This window comes from Lepisosteus oculatus, chromosome 10 (genome assembly GCF_040954835.1).
Source record: "Lepisosteus oculatus isolate fLepOcu1 chromosome 10, fLepOcu1.hap2, whole genome shotgun sequence".
Lineage (NCBI taxonomy): Eukaryota > Metazoa > Chordata > Actinopteri > Semionotiformes > Lepisosteidae > Lepisosteus > Lepisosteus oculatus.
The window spans coordinates 41,341,948-41,360,013 of record NC_090705.1 but is presented as its reverse complement, the minus strand read 5'-3'; the positions used below and the strand labels follow the sequence as shown (position 1 = coordinate 41,360,013).

Below are 18,066 nucleotides of genomic sequence, written 5' to 3'. Positions count from 1 at the left end.
AGGCCACACCTCCCCGGTGTGCACACCTGAGGCAGAAGAACGTGGGTGCGGTGCAGTTAAAACGGTCTCTTTGCATCAGGCAATATTAAATGTGACAAATACGTGAATAGGTTTTAGTAAATTAAGGTCACTTCAAGAATAAGCGTGCTACATGTGACGAGAACGTCCCCATGGTAACCTAATAATTTTAGCACGGTTAGTGGCCCAGACACGTCATGCTTTCAGAAAACAAACAGGCAAGCAGAGCAAGGAAGAAAACCACAGAGGAAAACCAGCTAATGACCCCCTGCGGGAGGCTGTGCAGATTAATAAAGGCACGTTGCTCCGATCTGGAGTGCAGGAAAATAGCAACTGCCTAATCATTTTTAACTCACAAGACTCTTGACAGACTGGAAATGGCCTTCAGCTGACTTGCAACCTGTTTTGGAGCTTTATTAATAATTGCAGATTTCTATAGTGTTGCAAATCATGCAGGAGAACTGTGTATTTTTCAACACAAGTAGGAAATTACACCGGGAGATGAGTTTCACTGAAATGCAAAAGATTAAGACAAACAAAAAAGTGATGGGGTATTTGCAATCTTATTTTTCCCCAGCAAAGGAAGAGTAACCAGTCTGCCAAAAAAAAGACAAAAATACATTTCCCATCCCCTGATTAACTCAACTGATAATCATTCACATAATGCACTGTTTCTGATTGCATGTTAACACCAAATATCCATTGATATCCTAATCTTAAATATAATGAACAATGATTATTTTGCTTAATAACGCTTCAGTTTGATTTCTTCGTGAATGGTTAGAAAGTGAATTATGCAATTAGGCATTACCACAAAATCTATGATATAATTTTCAAATTTAGCAGTAGATTATAAGGGAAATGTCCCGTCATCATCAGAGATCCTGTGTTCACCTGCTGACTCAAGCTCAGATGATGGTGATTGATCTCTCTGCACTGATCCCACTGATCTGGTCGCTTGTGATCTTGGCGATGATCTTCCGCTCACCTCTTCTGTCTGGTGTGCAGATGATTTTGGATCTGAAGATCCCACCAGCCCTCACGTTACTAGGAGACGACGTAAAAGATCCAGTTTTAGCCACAGATTATGTAGAAACGCCAACTGTTTCTTGCACTGCGCCCCAATCTGGATTATTCCATTGTGCGCTTTTCAAAAACTCAGTTTGAGTCCAGCTGTCTAGCTGTACAACACACTTGCAGGCCTGCGAGAACCCAGGAGACCGCGGGGGTCACTGTGTCGCTGAGAGCCAAGAGGTTCCTGGCAGACCCCCACCCAACCTGAAGCAGCGCTTGGCTTGGGGAATCGCAGTCACAGTTGGCTAGTGACCCAGGCTCGAACCCCTGATCACAGAAGCTCTTTGTGACACTTGAGGCAAGTTTCCTTACCGCCAGTACTACTCGGAAGTCCCCAGATCATATTTTTACTATGGAGAAGTAAACCCCTGCTAAAAAACCACCAACCCGCAGGCCTAAAACATCCAAATGAGAAGCAATAAGTTATGCTATAGAAGCCACTTAAAAACAGAGGCTTTTAATTCTGCTTATAAAAGAAAAGGCACGCCTGCTGCAAGCTGGGTAAATGCTCTCTTACCCCTGGTCGAATGTTTCCAGCCTGAACAGCCCCAGTCCCTCCACGTGCAGCTTGCAGCTCTCCATCACCACACCGATGTTGTTCTTAAAGGTGAAGGTGCAAGTGAAGGGCTCGCCGGTCTTGGCTGTTGCTGGCATCTGAGAAAGAGGAACAGAAACAAAATCACAGGTATCAAGATCTCGACTTCATGTGGGTTCAACTCGATGCAGTCGCCCATCAGAGTAGCAGTTGGATGCTGGGGTATGCGCTCGCTTGTCCTTGCAGAGGCGTACAAGGAAACAGGACTGCTGCTTAACACTCAGAAGGCTGAGGTTGTGATCTCTTCCAAAGTTCTCACTGAGCGGTCCCCAGATCCACCATCTTGGGTTAAGTGGGAAGATTCACTTCCTTCCCCTCAAAGGTCAACTCTGATAGACAACTGACGTCAACGACAAGGTGCAGCATCAGCTCGAATGTGTAAGTGCAGCTTTCGGTAACCGGGGGAAATGGGTGTTTCATAGAAACGAAAGAAAATGGCACGTGCTAAATACCTGCCTTGGTTTACTCAGACTCAGACAGCATCATCCAGGCCTGCCTTTACAAATCCCATCAAGCCCCATATATACACCATGGGGCTGAGCAATGAATATGAGCACTACGACAGGGCGAACTGGGATGTGGATTCAGAAGATGGCATGAAGACAGCTTAAGAAGTTGCCTCTCTTTTTAATTGCTAAATGGGAATTCCCCAACATATTTATATTCATATGGCTGTCAGCCATAACTCAATCAAATAAATCAATAACTAGATCAAAACCTGGGCACTCCATCTCAAGAACTAATCAAGCTATATTTAAAAAAAACATTGTGCATAGCATACACTACATTATATCCATATTTTCCCTTTTTTTCATTTCCCTATGAAGTACTTTGTGGTAGTTTTCACCCACAGCTTACATCAACAGTGATGGGTGGATATTTGAAGGAGAGAGTGGTGTCATCTGCGAAGACTGAATTGGAGTCCTTGTTCTCGCCCACTGCAGTAACTCTCACAAGAAGATCATCGCTAGCCATGGACAGGTGCTGCAGATAGTCACTGGCCTCGATGACCACCGGAACAGAAGTGCCTAACAGAATGAGAAGAGAAAGCACACAGCATTTGGTTAGCCAGGAGGCAGGGGTGGAAACAACTGGGAGCAAAAGTAAATGTCATGACAGAGGTCAGAGACTTGGTTAAGCGTTAAGAAACAAAAACCAGGGTTAGGGTTAGAGCTAGGGCCTGATTGAGCATAAGGGTTATGCTTGAGGCACAGTTTAAACTTAGACCTTAAACCTGAGAAGGTCAGGTTAAGGATAAGGTTAAGACTAAGACTAGGGATTTGCTATGATTTAGGAATAGGCAACAGAGCTTACAGATAGGAAAACGGATTCATTTGAGGTGTTGAGTTAAAGGTGTGGAAATTCCTGGTTTGACTTAAAGCAAAGGCAATGGTTTGTGCTACAGTTAGGGTTGACATCAGGTTAAAGATTAGGGATAGGCTGACCTGAGGGTTAGGATTATGGGCGGGACAGGGATGTATTGAGGGTTAGATTCAGAATTGTGTTTGGGGTTGAGTATAGGGTTAGGGTTAGGGTCAGGGGTTTGATTTCGGGCCACAATACAGAGCAATGAAAGAAACAGTTGCCTTACAGGCGTTGGCCATGACCGTCACCTCCTGCTTCAAGGCCTTGATGGTGGCCAGTGTCTTTCCATTGTAGGTCTGGAGCTGGCAGGCTGCCGTGAGGGCAACAGCTTGGCTCTGAGACGAGTTGTTGCTGAGCGAGATCTGGAAAGTTATGGGGGATCCCAGCAGGAAGGACTTGTCCGACTCAAAGCCGAGCTGGATAGACTGAGGTGTTGGGATGGGAACATCCGGGAAACAAACTGCAGAAGCTCTTTCCATTACCTTTCTCTCCTCCGGGGTACCTAAGGGTGAGGCAGAGGTCTGGGCTTAGATCAGCACCACTGCAAACACTTTCACCAGCCTTTGCTCATAGAAGACATTTTCCAATCTTTGATTCAAGGGAATAACACATTTCCTAACTACTCCAACTAGCCACCCATGTAAAAAAGCATTGATATACTGTAGAGCATATTTTTTCCCCATTTTTTTCCGTGCAACATACCATCTATTCAAAATTGCGTGCCACCCCCCAAAATCAATTGAGGTGGACATCCTATCCAGACTCACACTACTGCCTCTTCTGCTTTTCTGCAGGACCAGGAAACCTTGATAGGCTAAATGGCATATCACTGTGTAATTGATAAACATACAAGCATTTGAATATTTTAGGTATTTTCTTGATTCCATATTGTTTTTGTAGGCCTAAGGATTATGCAGTAGGGTCAACTGTCATAACGAAGCCCTAATGGTCACTAACTCAGGTTCTCGGGCGTCTATGCCCAGTGTCTAGGTGCTGTTCTTTTGATATTGCTCAGTTGTCACTGGATCATGTACTTTGAGCCCACAATCTGACCACTGATTATTAACACGAAATATTCACAAATCAGTGGGTCCTCTTCAGGTCCCGTTTAATCGCAGGTCATGAACAGGTAAACACCACTGTATCACACCCTCTGGAAACTTGTACAGCTCGGTGATGTCCTGGCGCTCGTCCTTGCCCAGGGCCTTGGTGCTGATGTTCTTGCCCACAGCGCTGTAGTGAGCCCGCAGTCTGGTGGTCTTCTGCTGGTCAGTTTTAGGGTTCTCCACCAGCCAGATGATCCTGTCAGCATTGACTTCGGCAAAGATGAACTTGGTGTCGTAGGCCAAGTAGACCTCACCTTTCTTTATGGCTGACAGAGGTGACGGGCCACACTGAAAAATACCTAGACACGGAAAGCTTTTCTTATCAAGTGACTTATAGATACAGTATGTGTGCCACATACCTGCTATTTCATCACCTTCCAAGCAATTTGTCATTTCCTTGTCAGCAGCATGACTAACCCGTATCCTGATTCTACCACTTCTGAGATGCTAAACAGGGTGGAAACTTGCCTCAAGTACATTCAAGAAAAAAAACGCTGGCTGGCTGTACTGCTTAAAGACTATGAGGACACGATCAGAAAGCAGGCAGGATTTTACACTCTTTTACGCAGCCCAGAAACTGTGTGTACTCTGCACTGCCTTGCCAATATGGCATTCAGGGCTCACAACTGATTGGGGTAAACTAGGTTAACTAGGTTCCAACCACGACCAGGTGGTAACTAACGTAAGCTGCGTAAATCACTTCGCATTCCAGGTCCATGCCTCAGGCCTCAGGTACTGTTTTTTTATAGGTGCTGCTTGTGAGATTAGAATCCAGACTCTCCTGCCCTGTAAGAAGCTTCGTCTGGCAGGATACGGTGTTTGCAGACGTGGCACCCTGCCGTCAGCGGTGACGGGCGAACGCTCTTTCTCCCACCTTCACTCTCCTCCTGCGGCGTGGCGTCTAGCGCCTGCCAGCCATCGTAACCCTCCGGGAGGTCTGGCCTCTTCATCCACACATCGTTCCACACGTGGAAGTTCCTGCACAGACACAGGATTTCGTTCTGAGCACGAGAAACCTCAAAGCCTGGAAATAATACTGCCTTATTGAGAGTAGTCTGCTTCCTGATCCAGTGAACTTTCTGAATCATCCCAGTTTATTTGCATCATCTACTGTATATTCCCACACTATACATTCCTTTCTGTATACCAGAACCACACCTTGGACTGGTCTCCATTAGAACCAGACACAGTCAACTACTCCACTGCTGAAGGTAGTATGCATTAAGGCACGATGCTATGATAAAGCTCAATTTCTACCTTGGAAGGAAAGAAAAAACATTTACCAAACAGAGTCGGTGGTTATGTCGTTTAGCTTCTCCCCCTTTTGGTTAAGGTAGATGTCAATAGTCAGGTTTCCTTCTGTGTCATGGGCTGAGCAGAAGTTGGTCACACTCCTAGACGGGATTCCCAGGCACCTCATCACTGGACAGGAGAACCGTGGTGTTTGGTGTGTTTTGCATAGCATGTGCTCGTATTATTATTATCCCTCAATTTAACATTTACCAGAGTGAAAGTTTAGTAACACAAACTACTTCATCCAGTAGGGGAGGAACATTATCATGGAGTCAGAGGCCATTGGCAAATGACTGACCCCTTTGACAAAGGTTGTTTCAGTGCTCTGTCTCTCTCTAAACCCCGGGTGGAAAGTTTCAAACTTGAGAAGGAAGCTACAGTACTTCTGAGCTGCAATCACTCATTCCAGAAGTTTTGTTAAAAAGGGCAAACTGGAAACAAGATAGTAAGTACTAAGCAGAGTCAAGACCACCTACTGTATTCCAAGCTTCACACTGTTGCACCTATAAACATGAGGACACCAGTTTTTCCAAAAATGTTATAGTCATATTGGTTTAATTTTATCCATCCATCTGCTTCTTCCAATTCAGTCTTGGGGGAGACAGAGCCTATCCCAGCAAGATATGAGTGCAAAGCAGGGGGTCAGGTCCATCACAAAGACACACACACCAGGAGCAATTGTCCCAGAAGCCACTTCACATACCAGCATGTCTTTTGACTGTGGGAGGAAACCAAAGCACCTGGAGGAAACCCATGGAAAAACAGGGAGAAAATACACACAGCACCCCAGATCTGGAAGTGAGCCCAGGACTCCAGCACTGCGAGGCAGCAATGCCATAGTCTGCTCCATAATTATTCGGCAGATTTGTCAAAGTTGAAAAATAGTGTTAGTTTGAGCTGTGTTTGGAAGAAGAACACACTGTAATACTGTTGTCTTATTACCTGTAGTGAGAACTCCTGAAAACACCCAGCACTGTCCATAGCGCACTGGCTCTCTGGACTCATAGTACTGCTGTAGGATAGCCGAGCTGCCAGTCCAGTAGACTGGAGGGGTACCATCTGCGTAGTTCCCAGACCAGTTTCCATACAGAACCCCATTTTCATCATTGGAGTTGACCTGAATATCACAAAACAAGACCTAAATTTAATACAGGCTTTATAAAAGCACACATTGAATTCCAGCCCGGGTTTTCTGTGGTGAGTGTATGGAAAACCGCACACAGTCATGCTAGAGCAAAGAAAGGAATTGGGAGTTAACTCACAGGTGTATCAGGTTTCCTTGGAGTAGCTGGATTAAACCTGCTATGATTCCCTGTCTGCAGACTGGGAATGAGTCTCTTTGCAAGGTCTAAAACCTGCAGACACATTCCTCGCCAGAACTCACCTGAGTTGTCTTTGCACATGTGTTTTTTGTTTGTGTTGTACGTGAGACAAACCTAGAAGATATGTTGCACTAATAATAATAATAATAATAATAATAATAATAATAATAATAATAATAATAATACATTTATTTATAAAGTGCCTTTCCCAACCCCATGTATCTTCAGTAAACTGTGGTATATGAACACCACAAATCCAAGAAACCTACTGTACCTTGGGCCCTCTAAAAATACTTGGAAGGCACATGTACAGCAAATGGGAGAACAGGTCCCGTCTCCTGATCAGTACTTTGCTTTACAGAGCAGAGACCCCTTTCAAGGTACGTATGGAACGTTCTATAAACCGCACTCCACATAATCTGTTTCACTGGCCAACCAGATCGTTGGCATGAGATGTGGGGGGGGTGTGTGTGGCTCACGGTGAAAGCCAGGGACCCAGCCGGCCTGACGGGGACACTGGACTCACCACGGCGGACATGGCCCGGGCCACACGCACTGGCTCCCTCCTGGCAGACTGCTTCAGCCCTTTCTTGTCCAGCAGATACAAGCAGCAGTCCAGCACATTCCTCTCAAACTGTCGAAGGAGAGAAGCCGGGATTTAGTAGGACTCCAACGCCTTCAAACACATTAGCATGTGAATGTGTAATGGCAAAAGAAGGATTATGACCTGACTTTTCATGGGTGTGTGACTATAGACTAGTTGATAATGTCTAAGTTTGGATATTACTTATGTTTCTGAACTTTCATGCACTTAACATACGCCTTGCTTTTCTTCCTTACTCTACAGGGGACATTATTTCTGTGAGTTAAGAGCTAATGAAACACGATGGCAACCTTAGTGGCTACCTTTCAAATAAATATTTTATAAATATGAAACTGCTGACACTTCAAGACTCAAATTCATCTCTCTCAGCGGGTTTGGTTTAACATTATTTTGATTGACTAAATTCTTGTCTCGATGCAATTGAGAAATCGAAATTAAACGAACTGATGTTACTAGATAAGCAAAAGATAAAAAGGATGCTACCAATGCACTTCTTAAATTAGTGAGGCTCCTAAATGCGTCAAATCAATGATCTAATGTCAGGAGGTCTCTTCACTTTTCATTTCTGCACCAGTATAAGATACCCTTCCCAACACACAGTCATGAGGCTCATCTGTGAGCGTGTCCATTGTTCAGCCCTGGCCTGAGCCGTCTCTCACTCCACACAGCTCTGAATCTCTGCGCCTGTGTAGGCCCTCGGATTTGTCCCTGTGGTACCTGGCCGAAGTTCCACGGCTTTCCTGTGATATCATTGACCGAGCCAGTGTAGATGTAGCCTGTGTCCTTGAGGACATATTCCTGCCGGGCGTCTTCTTCGGGAAGATGGACATCATCGTCTGGGAGAGAGCACACACACAGCTTGGACGCAGGCCGGCCAGCAAGCCTCTTTCTGCTCACACGCGTTCATCAGCCTGTGACTCAGAGCAGAGCTCCGGGACTTTGCTGCTGTGGATTTTCACTGGTAAACGTCTATCACATTATTCATTCACTGAAATGAATCCGTTACAAACATCTGCCGCCCCTCAAGTTCTTGACTGACGTTCAGGAGAGTTGATGTCAACCGAGCCTTTCTAAAGAAAACTGTTCTAAACTTTAATTGTTCTTGAAGTCATTTCTCAAAGCTGTATATAGGGACAGGACCACATTTCCCAGAATCCTCTAGAGCAAGGGCTCCCAACCGGAGGTTCGTGAGATTGTGATGGAAACGTAAATGTCAAATTAAATAGTCCTATTAATACATACCAATGCAATAAGAAGAATAAGAAAAACAACAGTAGTCATATTAACATTTTACAAAGTGAAAAGAAGCATGTTAAGAGGGTTGCTTTAGCGTTTATCTATATTGATTGAAAGGTTTGAGTAAGTTAAAACCTCAAGGGGGTACATGAGGCAAATAATTTAGGTTGAAGGGGTTTAGCTGACAAAAAAGGTTGGGGACCCCTGCTCTAGAGGAATGAGCTACTACTCTCAGTCACCTGACCAGGATACCTCTTCATTCTGCACCCCACCTCCTGTGCAGCTGCCCCCTGGTTCACTCCTCACACTGCAGGGAGTCCCAGCCTCCTCACCCTACGAACAGGGGGCTCGCCGTCATCAGGCCAGCTAAGCCATCCATAAATACTCAATAAACACGAAACAGCAAGAGTACCTTCACACCATGGGTTAAATAACACGTAGAAATGGCCGTTCTCCGTCTCATAAGTGTAGTCTTCTCCAATCTTCACTTTGAAGGAATACTTTCCCACGATAGCATTGGGAGCAAGTTTGACTTCCACTTCAATCTGCCACAGAAACAAGAGAACACTGTGAACTACACAACCATCCGAGTCGATATAGGTGCCGTGACTGGTATTGCAGTGCTGTTTTTCATTATGTTAAAATCAGAATGCCTAATGAAAGCTCCTGGTGTTTTAAGTGACTAAACTACAAGACTTTGGGAGGAATTTTACAATGATTTGCAAACCAATTCCAGGATAACATCTTCAACTGCCCTGCTAGCAATTGAATAGTATTCCCCATTGAAGGCAAAGCACGGGATTTGTGATACTGACAGCAGGCTTCCTGCAGGATCTAAATGCTCATAGAAGGTGTCCAATCAGTTCAGAGGAGGGAGAGTTTTACTAGTTACAAGCATAATGAACTAGTCACTGTATGTATCAGAAGATGTGTAACGACGAATGCAGCTGGATTGTCATGAAAGCACCAAAGGCAGTCTTTTGCCCTACACAAATGAAGACGCCTGGGTCTTAATTTGCGTGGGTTTCCTCTGGGTGCTCCGGTTTCCTCTCACTGCTTGGTTTTTTGGCTTCGGGGAAAACCAGCTCCCACACCCACAGTGTGAGTGGGTATGTACCCTGCGCCCCCTGCTTCCCGTGACCCTGTGCTGGATAAAGTAGTCATATAGTGGCTGGAGGCAGGCCTTCCCCCCTGGTATCTGCGCACGGTTTCCCCCCCGGCCCCCGAACCTCCGGTCCCGAGATGCGGGCGATGTTGGCTCTCCAGCGAGAGGGCTCCTGGGACTGGCTCAGCGGGATCAGCAGCAGGGACTCTCTGGACTGCAGGGGCTGACTGCCTGTGCGCCGGAGAGTCAGGCGGGGGAATGCAGAGAGTCAGGCAGGGCGGCTCACCATCGCGCCAGACACACCGCCAGCCAGCTTTCAGCTGTTACATGACAGTCCTTGTTTTTTTTAAATAAAAGGCTGCTTGAACTTATCTACTGCTCAAACGGGTTCACTTTTCCCTTGCAGTTTATTATTATTATTATTATTATTATTATTATTATTATTATTTTTAACATACAAAGATGAAGGTCCAGAAATGCAGTTGCCGGCCACCACAAAACATGGAATGCTACGATCAAGATGAAAGGGTGTATAAAGCCTGCTAATAGTGACCATACTAATAACAGACCATAGTGCTAGGGAGAAAGCAGGGAAGAGGAAAAGGGACAAGAAATCCAAGAATTCAATATAATTATTATGATTGGGTAGCGAAACACTCCGTCTCTCCCAGTCTCTCTCAAAGACCTCCTTCTGCAGCCTCACCTGAAAGGGTAGCTTTTCCAGCTCATACATCTCTATGACAATAACAATTCGGTTGTCTTTGCTTGCGGGGGTTTTCCCCATCGTGTCAGTTAGCGTGCTGAGATGACCTAAGTAAGTAAAAGCCCACCGCCGTATCCCGCACAGCGCTCTCACCTACGGCGAGCTGGAGGAAGAGGCGGTCCTGCGGGCAGAGCTCTCTGCTCAGGGTCACCCTGACTGTAAACGCCTGGCCGCGCCTCACGATCAGCCCGGAGTTCACGTACTCGGAGGTGTGATGGAGTGAGGCGTTGTGCTTTTCCAGGAAATCAATGCGGGAAACCTTCAAATCTGAAAAAAAAAAAATATATTAATGACCTTTTAGCCTTCGGAATGATCGATTGATGCCTATAAATGAATTTCCTTTGAGTGGGACTTTGTCGGCAGAAACAATAAAACACAATAAATACTATTGGCACCAATAGATGTATTGCGTTTTGCTGCCTCTATAAAATTCCCTGCACCGCCTTAAAATAGAATCTCACGCACATTGTGAAGACGTGGTGTTCACAATTGACCGAAAACAAAAACAGTCGGCACCCATCTACAAAAAGTGCGTTAAATGTATCAACACAAAAAACAAGTCATTATTCAGATTTTCTGTAGCTTTCAGACGTTTAAAGTTGAGAGCTTTAGTTTTTTCTAAGCCTTTGGTTCGGTGTAGGACTTTATGAGCTAAAAATAAGTTTTGTAAAGATGTTCAATCTCCAGACAAAGCAACATTTTTACCAATGAATGTGTAATTTTTTTAAGTAAAGGTTTAGCAAAGATTATTGTTACGTGAAATGCGACTTCAAAATTGCGCCCTTAAAATGCAAATATTCATTCGCCCTTTGTTCCTGAGGAAAAGTTAACCAATATTATCAAACCCTAGAAGTATTGCTGGCAGTAATGATATTAGAAGTAATTATAGTGTTTGTATCAAAAGCAGCAGAATTATTTGCACATACACGATGTTTTTACAAAAATTAAAAACGCTACTGAAACATGAGGTTTCGGGCGTCCTCAAACATCCAGACCATCGGACATCATTTTCAACACGATTTTGTCATCTTAATCTATTTTTATTTATTTTTATGTGCAAAAAAGCTTACCAGATTTGCCCATTGTTATATATATATATTTTTAACAAAACAACAACTTACCTGATTTGCTCATGATTCTTCGCTTAGGAACCGTTTTAGTTGAAATGGCATCGACCGTCAGACCTGACACTCAACTCTGTGACAAACCTCCTTTATAGCTTTCTTTTTGGCCATGTGCCAAAGGAGTGGAAACTTTGACCAGTTCCAATCGGATAAAAATTGGGAAGGAAACTTATGCATTTCAATTTGATATACTGCATAGCCCAGAGTGAGAGGATTGGTCAATTTCCACACACACACACACACTGGAGAATTCAAACAAAAAAGCAGCCCTTGATCATTGCTACTTTGCACCAGAATCCATTAGGCACACATTCAGATCAAGTCATTAGGAATCCGGGGCTGACAGAAAACCAGAAGACGCACTGGCCCTCCAGCATCAGGGGTGACTATCGGTGAACAACACGAACGACCCCCAGCTCGCTCGCCAGAAGAATCAGTAACTGAGTTTGGAACATGAGGGTTACAAGGCTGAGGAGGCCGTCTGGCCCATCTGAGTCCTTTGGTAGGTAGCACAAGTTTTTAAAGATAGCGAAAGGGAGAAGGGGGAAAGAGGAAAAAGAACAAGAAATCCAAGAAGTAAAACAACCCACCTCCCCCAATCTTTCTCAAAGACCTCCTCCTGCAGTCGCAGCTGATAGGTTAGCGGTGACTGTCATCCCAGTGCGTGAGGAGACATATCACACCTGTTAACTGCCACCTTAAGTACTTCCCTCACGTATTACTGTAGGTTGGGAGGTGAACACTAACACAACCATCATATTTATTTTTAGTGTTCAGTTTGAGCATTCACGTTTCCATCAAATCTATTCGCTTTAAAGAAACGTGCACATGCTATTTGTAACTGAACAAAATGTGGCAACACTGACATCGAATACATTTGCAAGGCACTATGGATCTGGGAGGTGAAGCAGCACTCAGTGAGACAACACTGTTCAGGAGGCCTGTAAAGTAAACTGGATTAGGGTATATCATATACCAGGTCATATGATATGTGATATATGATATCACATCAGGTCATATGATATGTCATATGACCTCCTTCTGCGTCTCAGTCTAATTACTCCCAATAAGGTCAATTAAGCATTTACAATCAGCAGTGAAATAAAAAACACCCAGAACTGTTTGTGTCTTAGTATGGAAAAAAACTCCAAATGATGCACACGACATATTTCAAGGTTGCAAAAGCCCTGGTTAAGAGACGAAGTATCAAGTACTAAGTCTGTGCATATTTTTGTCCATACGCAGTATCAATTTCTGCAATGTCTTGTAAAATGCGTATCCATATTACATTGTTTTATTGTCGTATTTGTTTTCTAAGTTATAATATTGACTTTGGAAAGCAGTTTCAAACTTGCAGGAGAGAGTTTGTGTCTTTCATTTGTTCAGGGGTGTAACACTGCTACAGTATTATTCTCCAGTTTTGACTCCCGATACTAAAAAAGGGCAGAGAACTGGTCAAACTTGATTTCTGAGAGAACAAAGCCACTTTTTTCATATTCCAGTCACACTCTTTGGATGTTCTAGCACAGAGGTCTCAACTCTTTGCACTTTGTTTCTGACAGGTTTTCTTCAACACGTTGAATTGTACTGTCAAAACAAGAGAAACCACCCATCAAATGATTCTCAAATGTATGTTTATTTAAGCGTCTGCACCAGATTCTTCCTTTCTTAAACAGAATGAAATGTCCCCTTTAATAGGTCATTTTAAAAATTACTTAAAAAAATACATATATTTACATTTTACAAATGTATGTATTAAACAGGTTCCACATAAGTAATTAAAGGGTTTGGCATAACTTAAACTGAACCTTCCACCCCTTTAACAAATATTATTTTTTAAACAAAGGTGTTAATCTATTATGTTTCTTTACTGGGACCATTGTATTTTTAGGTTCAAGTGTAACAGCAGCGATGATTCTCAGACCACACTACACACAGAAAAGGTGTTGTTCGTTGCATTAATGTTATTTTTTGAAATTCTGCCATTGGGTGTGATTAGGGTATGGCAATTACACAGAACTTGTGAGGGAGCATACTAAGCCTTGAGAAAACATTCAACCAGCCAATATGTTCCTTTTCTTCCAAGCAAAGCAGAGTGCCAATCAACCATGCGAGATTCTTAATTTGGAAGACAAAGTCAAAGGTCTTATATTGCCTTAAACACGAAACATTGAAAATATTTTTTTACATCTAGAGACTCTTACAATATAATGTACACTTCATAAACTAGACTTTTTAAACAGACAAAGTCACAGAGAGCTGTACAGCTAACCACCAAAACATGTTTTCAAGGGTCACAGAACAAGGTTAATGTAACGAGAGGGAAATGCAATACAGTAAAGACTAAAGCCTTTTCCGGCTGTTCCAAACCTTCGACTGTGATGCTTTAGATGCAGGTTACATCAATGTAGCATTAACACCAGATTCATTCTGCATGCTAGGCGAAATAGCTTAGGTAGAAATGTTACTTAGGGAAATCGTAGAATATATCTGTGATAACATTTATTTGCAAAAATATAAGAGACCCTGCAGTGCGAGGCTCTGTATGTATACGTAGGGGACAGAAAAACTGGAAACGTCTGGGTAAGTGAAGGACACCAAGTACACTGAAACAAGGGCTGCCACACAGGTGTAGCTCATGCATTAATGAAGCCAATAACATCCCAGCATGCTCAGGGCCATGTATAAATACGGCGGACCGGCCCGGTTACACCTCGCATGGCTACGACAGGGGACGCCGGCGCCTTTGAAACAGGCATGAGCCCATTTGACTTTTTGGTTGAACGATGGTGCCGCATCCCTCCCGCACAATTGCTGACGCTGGTACACTCTATACCCCAGTATACAGACATGGTGGCCTAAGACCCTGTTTAGCGACTTTACATCGGTAAAGTTTCCAGTTTCGTGTCCAGGACATGTAGTAGTTCACTTTAAATGCTGGAGTGCCGCATCATCAGTGCTCATACGGTCATGGAGGATGGTGTGCATTGTCTCCATAGCTGGAAACTGGAGAGAGAAATCTTTCCGATCAATCTGGGAAGAGACAGCTGGGTCAGGACAGTTACAAAAGGAAAGTAGGCTTTTTCAGTAACTATCTATCAAGTTTAAGTTTTGTCCTTTTATTGCATGCTTATATATATAAAAAAAACATCTTACTAAGCAAAACAACGTTTGTTTCAACTTTATGTTAATTTCCGTGAAAGCAGACACAGAAACGAAGCCCTGCTCACCCCTTCACAGTGTTTTGGGATAAAGGTCTCGGAGAGCTCAGCATGCATGAGAAAGATTATGACGGAGTCATGCCCGACTACCAGCAGCGCTGTTAGCCAGCTGACAACCAGTACAAAACCTGACGGGTGATTATAAAGTTGGTCCCTTTCCAAACCGGCAAATCTGATCCACCCAGTTTGCATCCATAAGCGCATCCGAGGACGACCGTGAATGTAAAGCAGATGAACTGGCTCACCCACGCCAGTTACCAACACCGACTGGCACAGCACCACGGTCACACAGCCAGCCAAACCTTTACAGTGGACGAAACCCACAGGTGCTTTCGTTCCGTAACAGACTATAAAGCTTTGCTGTCAAAAAGAAGGATGATATGCCCAATGCCCGTAGACGTGCAAGTAAAAAGGACCAATTTTATTATCGCTTGTGGCCGTTAGCAGTGACCGTTAAAAAGATTTCCATTTCCTTCGTAAAATGCTGATGTCCTCCACCGCCCTTCACTCGTCCTTCTGGACTGGGGCCGGTCCTGGGGGGCGGGGAGCCGCCCGGTGAAGCACCAGGAGCCCTGAGAGAGTGAGAGAGATCCCCACCCACCACAGCACGGCGTGGGTCTCCCCAAAGATGAGCTGCCCTAAGAAAGCCTGCAAGCAGAAGGAAAGGAGAACAGCCCCTTGAAAACACAGGTCCACCAGCCGCACACAGCCACAGAACACCCTGTGTACCTGGTCCTCTTCAGCACTTCCACCTCGCTGGGAGAGCAGGTTCAGTAAAGCAGAAACTAAGTCTTACAGAACCAGGCAGAAATCAAAACCCCAGATTTCTTATATGAATACAGCGCTTCATCTTCAAAAGCTGTTACATATTTTTTTAAGGTGACATTTTCTTTAAAAAAAAAAAACCCCAGCAGTTTATTTTTTGAAGAAGGATTTTCGGACACAGGCTTTAAATCGCAGTCTGACCTACAAACTCTGGCCTAGATCCTAGCCAGCAGCAGAGCCTGCTGCGACGCTGAACTACAGACCTCGCGTGGGGCAGTGCTGTGAGCAAGACCCGGGTCTGCCTCAGGCTGGTCCTGCACAACCCCCACACACACACAGCCCGCGAAGGAAACGCACCCGGAGTCCACTTACTGAAGATATGAAATTGGAAGCGGTGGTGGTCAGAGTGGCTCTGGCAGAAGAGGAAGAGTACCTGAGCGCTTTGGCGAAGAAGGTCCACATCACGGCGTTGCAGGTGAAGAGCAGCCCACCACACACCAGCCGCAGGGGAATGTGAAGCTGGAAGACAGGGGCACGTCCTCAGCGCCGAACTCGCCACCGCGCAGACCGAGGGCAGGAAGGCCTCGGTGTTCAGATTTTTTTTCCCCCCATTAGAAAACAACCCAATGCACAAGAATGGGTAAAAGTGAGAGGGGGGGGGCCATCAGGGAACCTGTTAAAGACACTGCTGGCTTCCTGGTGGCATCCCTAACCAGTGTACTCAGCTACTCAGCTTAGCAGGGTGCCCTGGAAAGGAAGGTGAAGGCAGTAACAGCTGTTGCACTTCTGAATGATGGACTGCACTGTACTCGAAGGGATATGTAACCTTCACCTGGTCTGGGCCTCTCTGCCACTTCAGCCCCGATTTGCTTCACAAGCTCTTTGGCTTGAAAGTCTCAAATATTGGAGATAACACACCAAGACATGTCGAAACGAAACCATTTTGATTACACACAGACTGAGAGCACACAACTGCTTTCACAACGTTCACACTTCTTTTGGAGCAGATACAGGAGGCAAAGGGGGTTGAATATTCACGTCATTCGACATTTTGTCGTTTTCTTTGAACACCTCATTTACACTCGAGCAACATTTCTTTAGCTTTATCCGTTTGATGCGGACTGTGCGGCTTCCAAGTCTAAACTTCTATTTGAAAGCTGAAAGTTTCATGACTGTAATCTCAGGCAGCAGCAAAATGTGTAAGCTTGGAAAGACTTGAAGTTTTTTTCTCGATTCGTTCTATTATTAGATCGGATTTATGCAACGTTTAATGCTTATTTCGATTAATTTCGTTACTGTTAGACATCGTCATAAATTTATACATAAATGACAGAGTCTGAAGTAAGACGAGGGTCTTTTTTGCAGGGATTTGCCGTGTACCCCGAATTCACCACGCACCTCGACTGAAACGCAGATTCAGCCTGGTTTACAGTACATCACCCACTTACTCGACTGAGCAAGAGTACGAACGGATAAAAAGCTGCCAGCGTTTGTTTGTGTTTACTTTGCCAATCTCTGCGGACGAGAATCGGATTATTTTCAAATGAAAAGGGCTGAAGAAGCTGCCCGGGACGCACTATGCACGTTTCCCTTCCTTGGCACACGTACAGTACGATGACCATCATGTACGACGTAATAGCGCCGCGCACAGGGCTGACTTGTGCGGGACTCGGCGTGCACCCGCTACCGTGAGCAGAGCCGCCGCAGCCTGTCCTACAGGACGCACTGGGCGCCAGTCCATCGCGGGGTCAGCGACTGGGAAGCCGCTGGACCCAGGCTCAGGCTGTCCGTTTCGAGCGTCATTTGTCCTCGGCGGCTGCGAGCCGACGTTGCCCTCCGAGACAGACCGCCACAGGGCCACCTTACCCAGTCGCAGGCTGTGGTGTCGTCCGCCCTCCTGAAGTGCCTCTCATCTCCGCCCCACGTTTTGAGCCCCGTTTCACAGACCCCCTTGAGGTAGTCGGCTCCCAGGGACAGCTTCGCAGACGAGGAGGCCACGGCCCCCAGGAACCCTGCCAGCAATGCATAGATGACGCCAGGGAACATCTTCTACGTTAGTGAAATTAACAACATTTAAGGTGCTCCTCACTCTGTCACATTTTGATGTGCTGTTTGGTTGCAGTCACGTCTCGACATTTCCTACTCGTGTCACCCCGGACAGGTTAGCCAATCACAGCTCTGCACGGCTGCAGGCACGCCCCCCCCTCCCCGTACGGCACACGTGACTGCGATGTAAGACTTTGAATTCTGGGAACTGTAGTTTTCCCCCCACTTTGTTAAATTGTTTCTGTAGAGTACCACCGACTATTCTTATAATGTATGTATGTATACATTATTTCGTTAGAAGTTACTTAATGTTGTAGATTTTGTTAAGACTTATAAATAAAGCATTACAAAATAAAGTTTTTCAATTTGTTTCCTATTGCTGTTTTTTTCATCTCCGAAGTTGCTTTCTTGTAATATTCAGAGAAATTC

The 18,066-nt window shown here is 44.9% G+C and overlaps 2 protein-coding genes across 2 annotated transcripts; both read right to left on the bottom strand.

The window, feature by feature from the left end:
* Nucleotides 1–562: 562 nt before the first annotated feature.
* On the bottom strand, nucleotides 563–12,597 carry LOC102698637 (protein-glutamine gamma-glutamyltransferase 4). The gene is made up of 14 exons (XM_069195227.1): nucleotides 11,603–12,597; nucleotides 10,575–10,748; nucleotides 9,843–9,949; nucleotides 9,026–9,158; nucleotides 8,095–8,213; nucleotides 7,300–7,407; nucleotides 6,394–6,568; nucleotides 5,442–5,580; nucleotides 5,033–5,136; nucleotides 4,203–4,457; nucleotides 3,279–3,554; nucleotides 2,546–2,715; nucleotides 1,610–1,746; nucleotides 563–1,065 (listed from the first exon to the last, which is right to left on the bottom strand). The coding sequence occupies exons 1-14, from the start codon at nucleotides 11,613–11,615 to the stop codon at nucleotides 927–929; spliced, it is 2,049 nt and encodes a 682-aa protein (XP_069051328.1). The 5' UTR covers nucleotides 11,616–12,597; the 3' UTR covers nucleotides 563–926.
* A 625-nt stretch (nucleotides 12,598–13,222) lies between these two features.
* Nucleotides 13,223–17,752, bottom strand: tmem42a (transmembrane protein 42a). Its single transcript, XM_006635613.3, has 3 exons — nucleotides 17,458–17,752; nucleotides 15,964–16,110; nucleotides 13,223–15,474 (listed from the first exon to the last, which is right to left on the bottom strand). Exons 1-3 carry the CDS (start codon nucleotides 17,635–17,637, stop codon nucleotides 15,331–15,333), a joined length of 471 nt encoding a protein of 156 aa, XP_006635676.1. The 5' UTR covers nucleotides 17,638–17,752; the 3' UTR covers nucleotides 13,223–15,330.
* Between the last annotated feature and the right edge of the window lie 314 nt (nucleotides 17,753–18,066).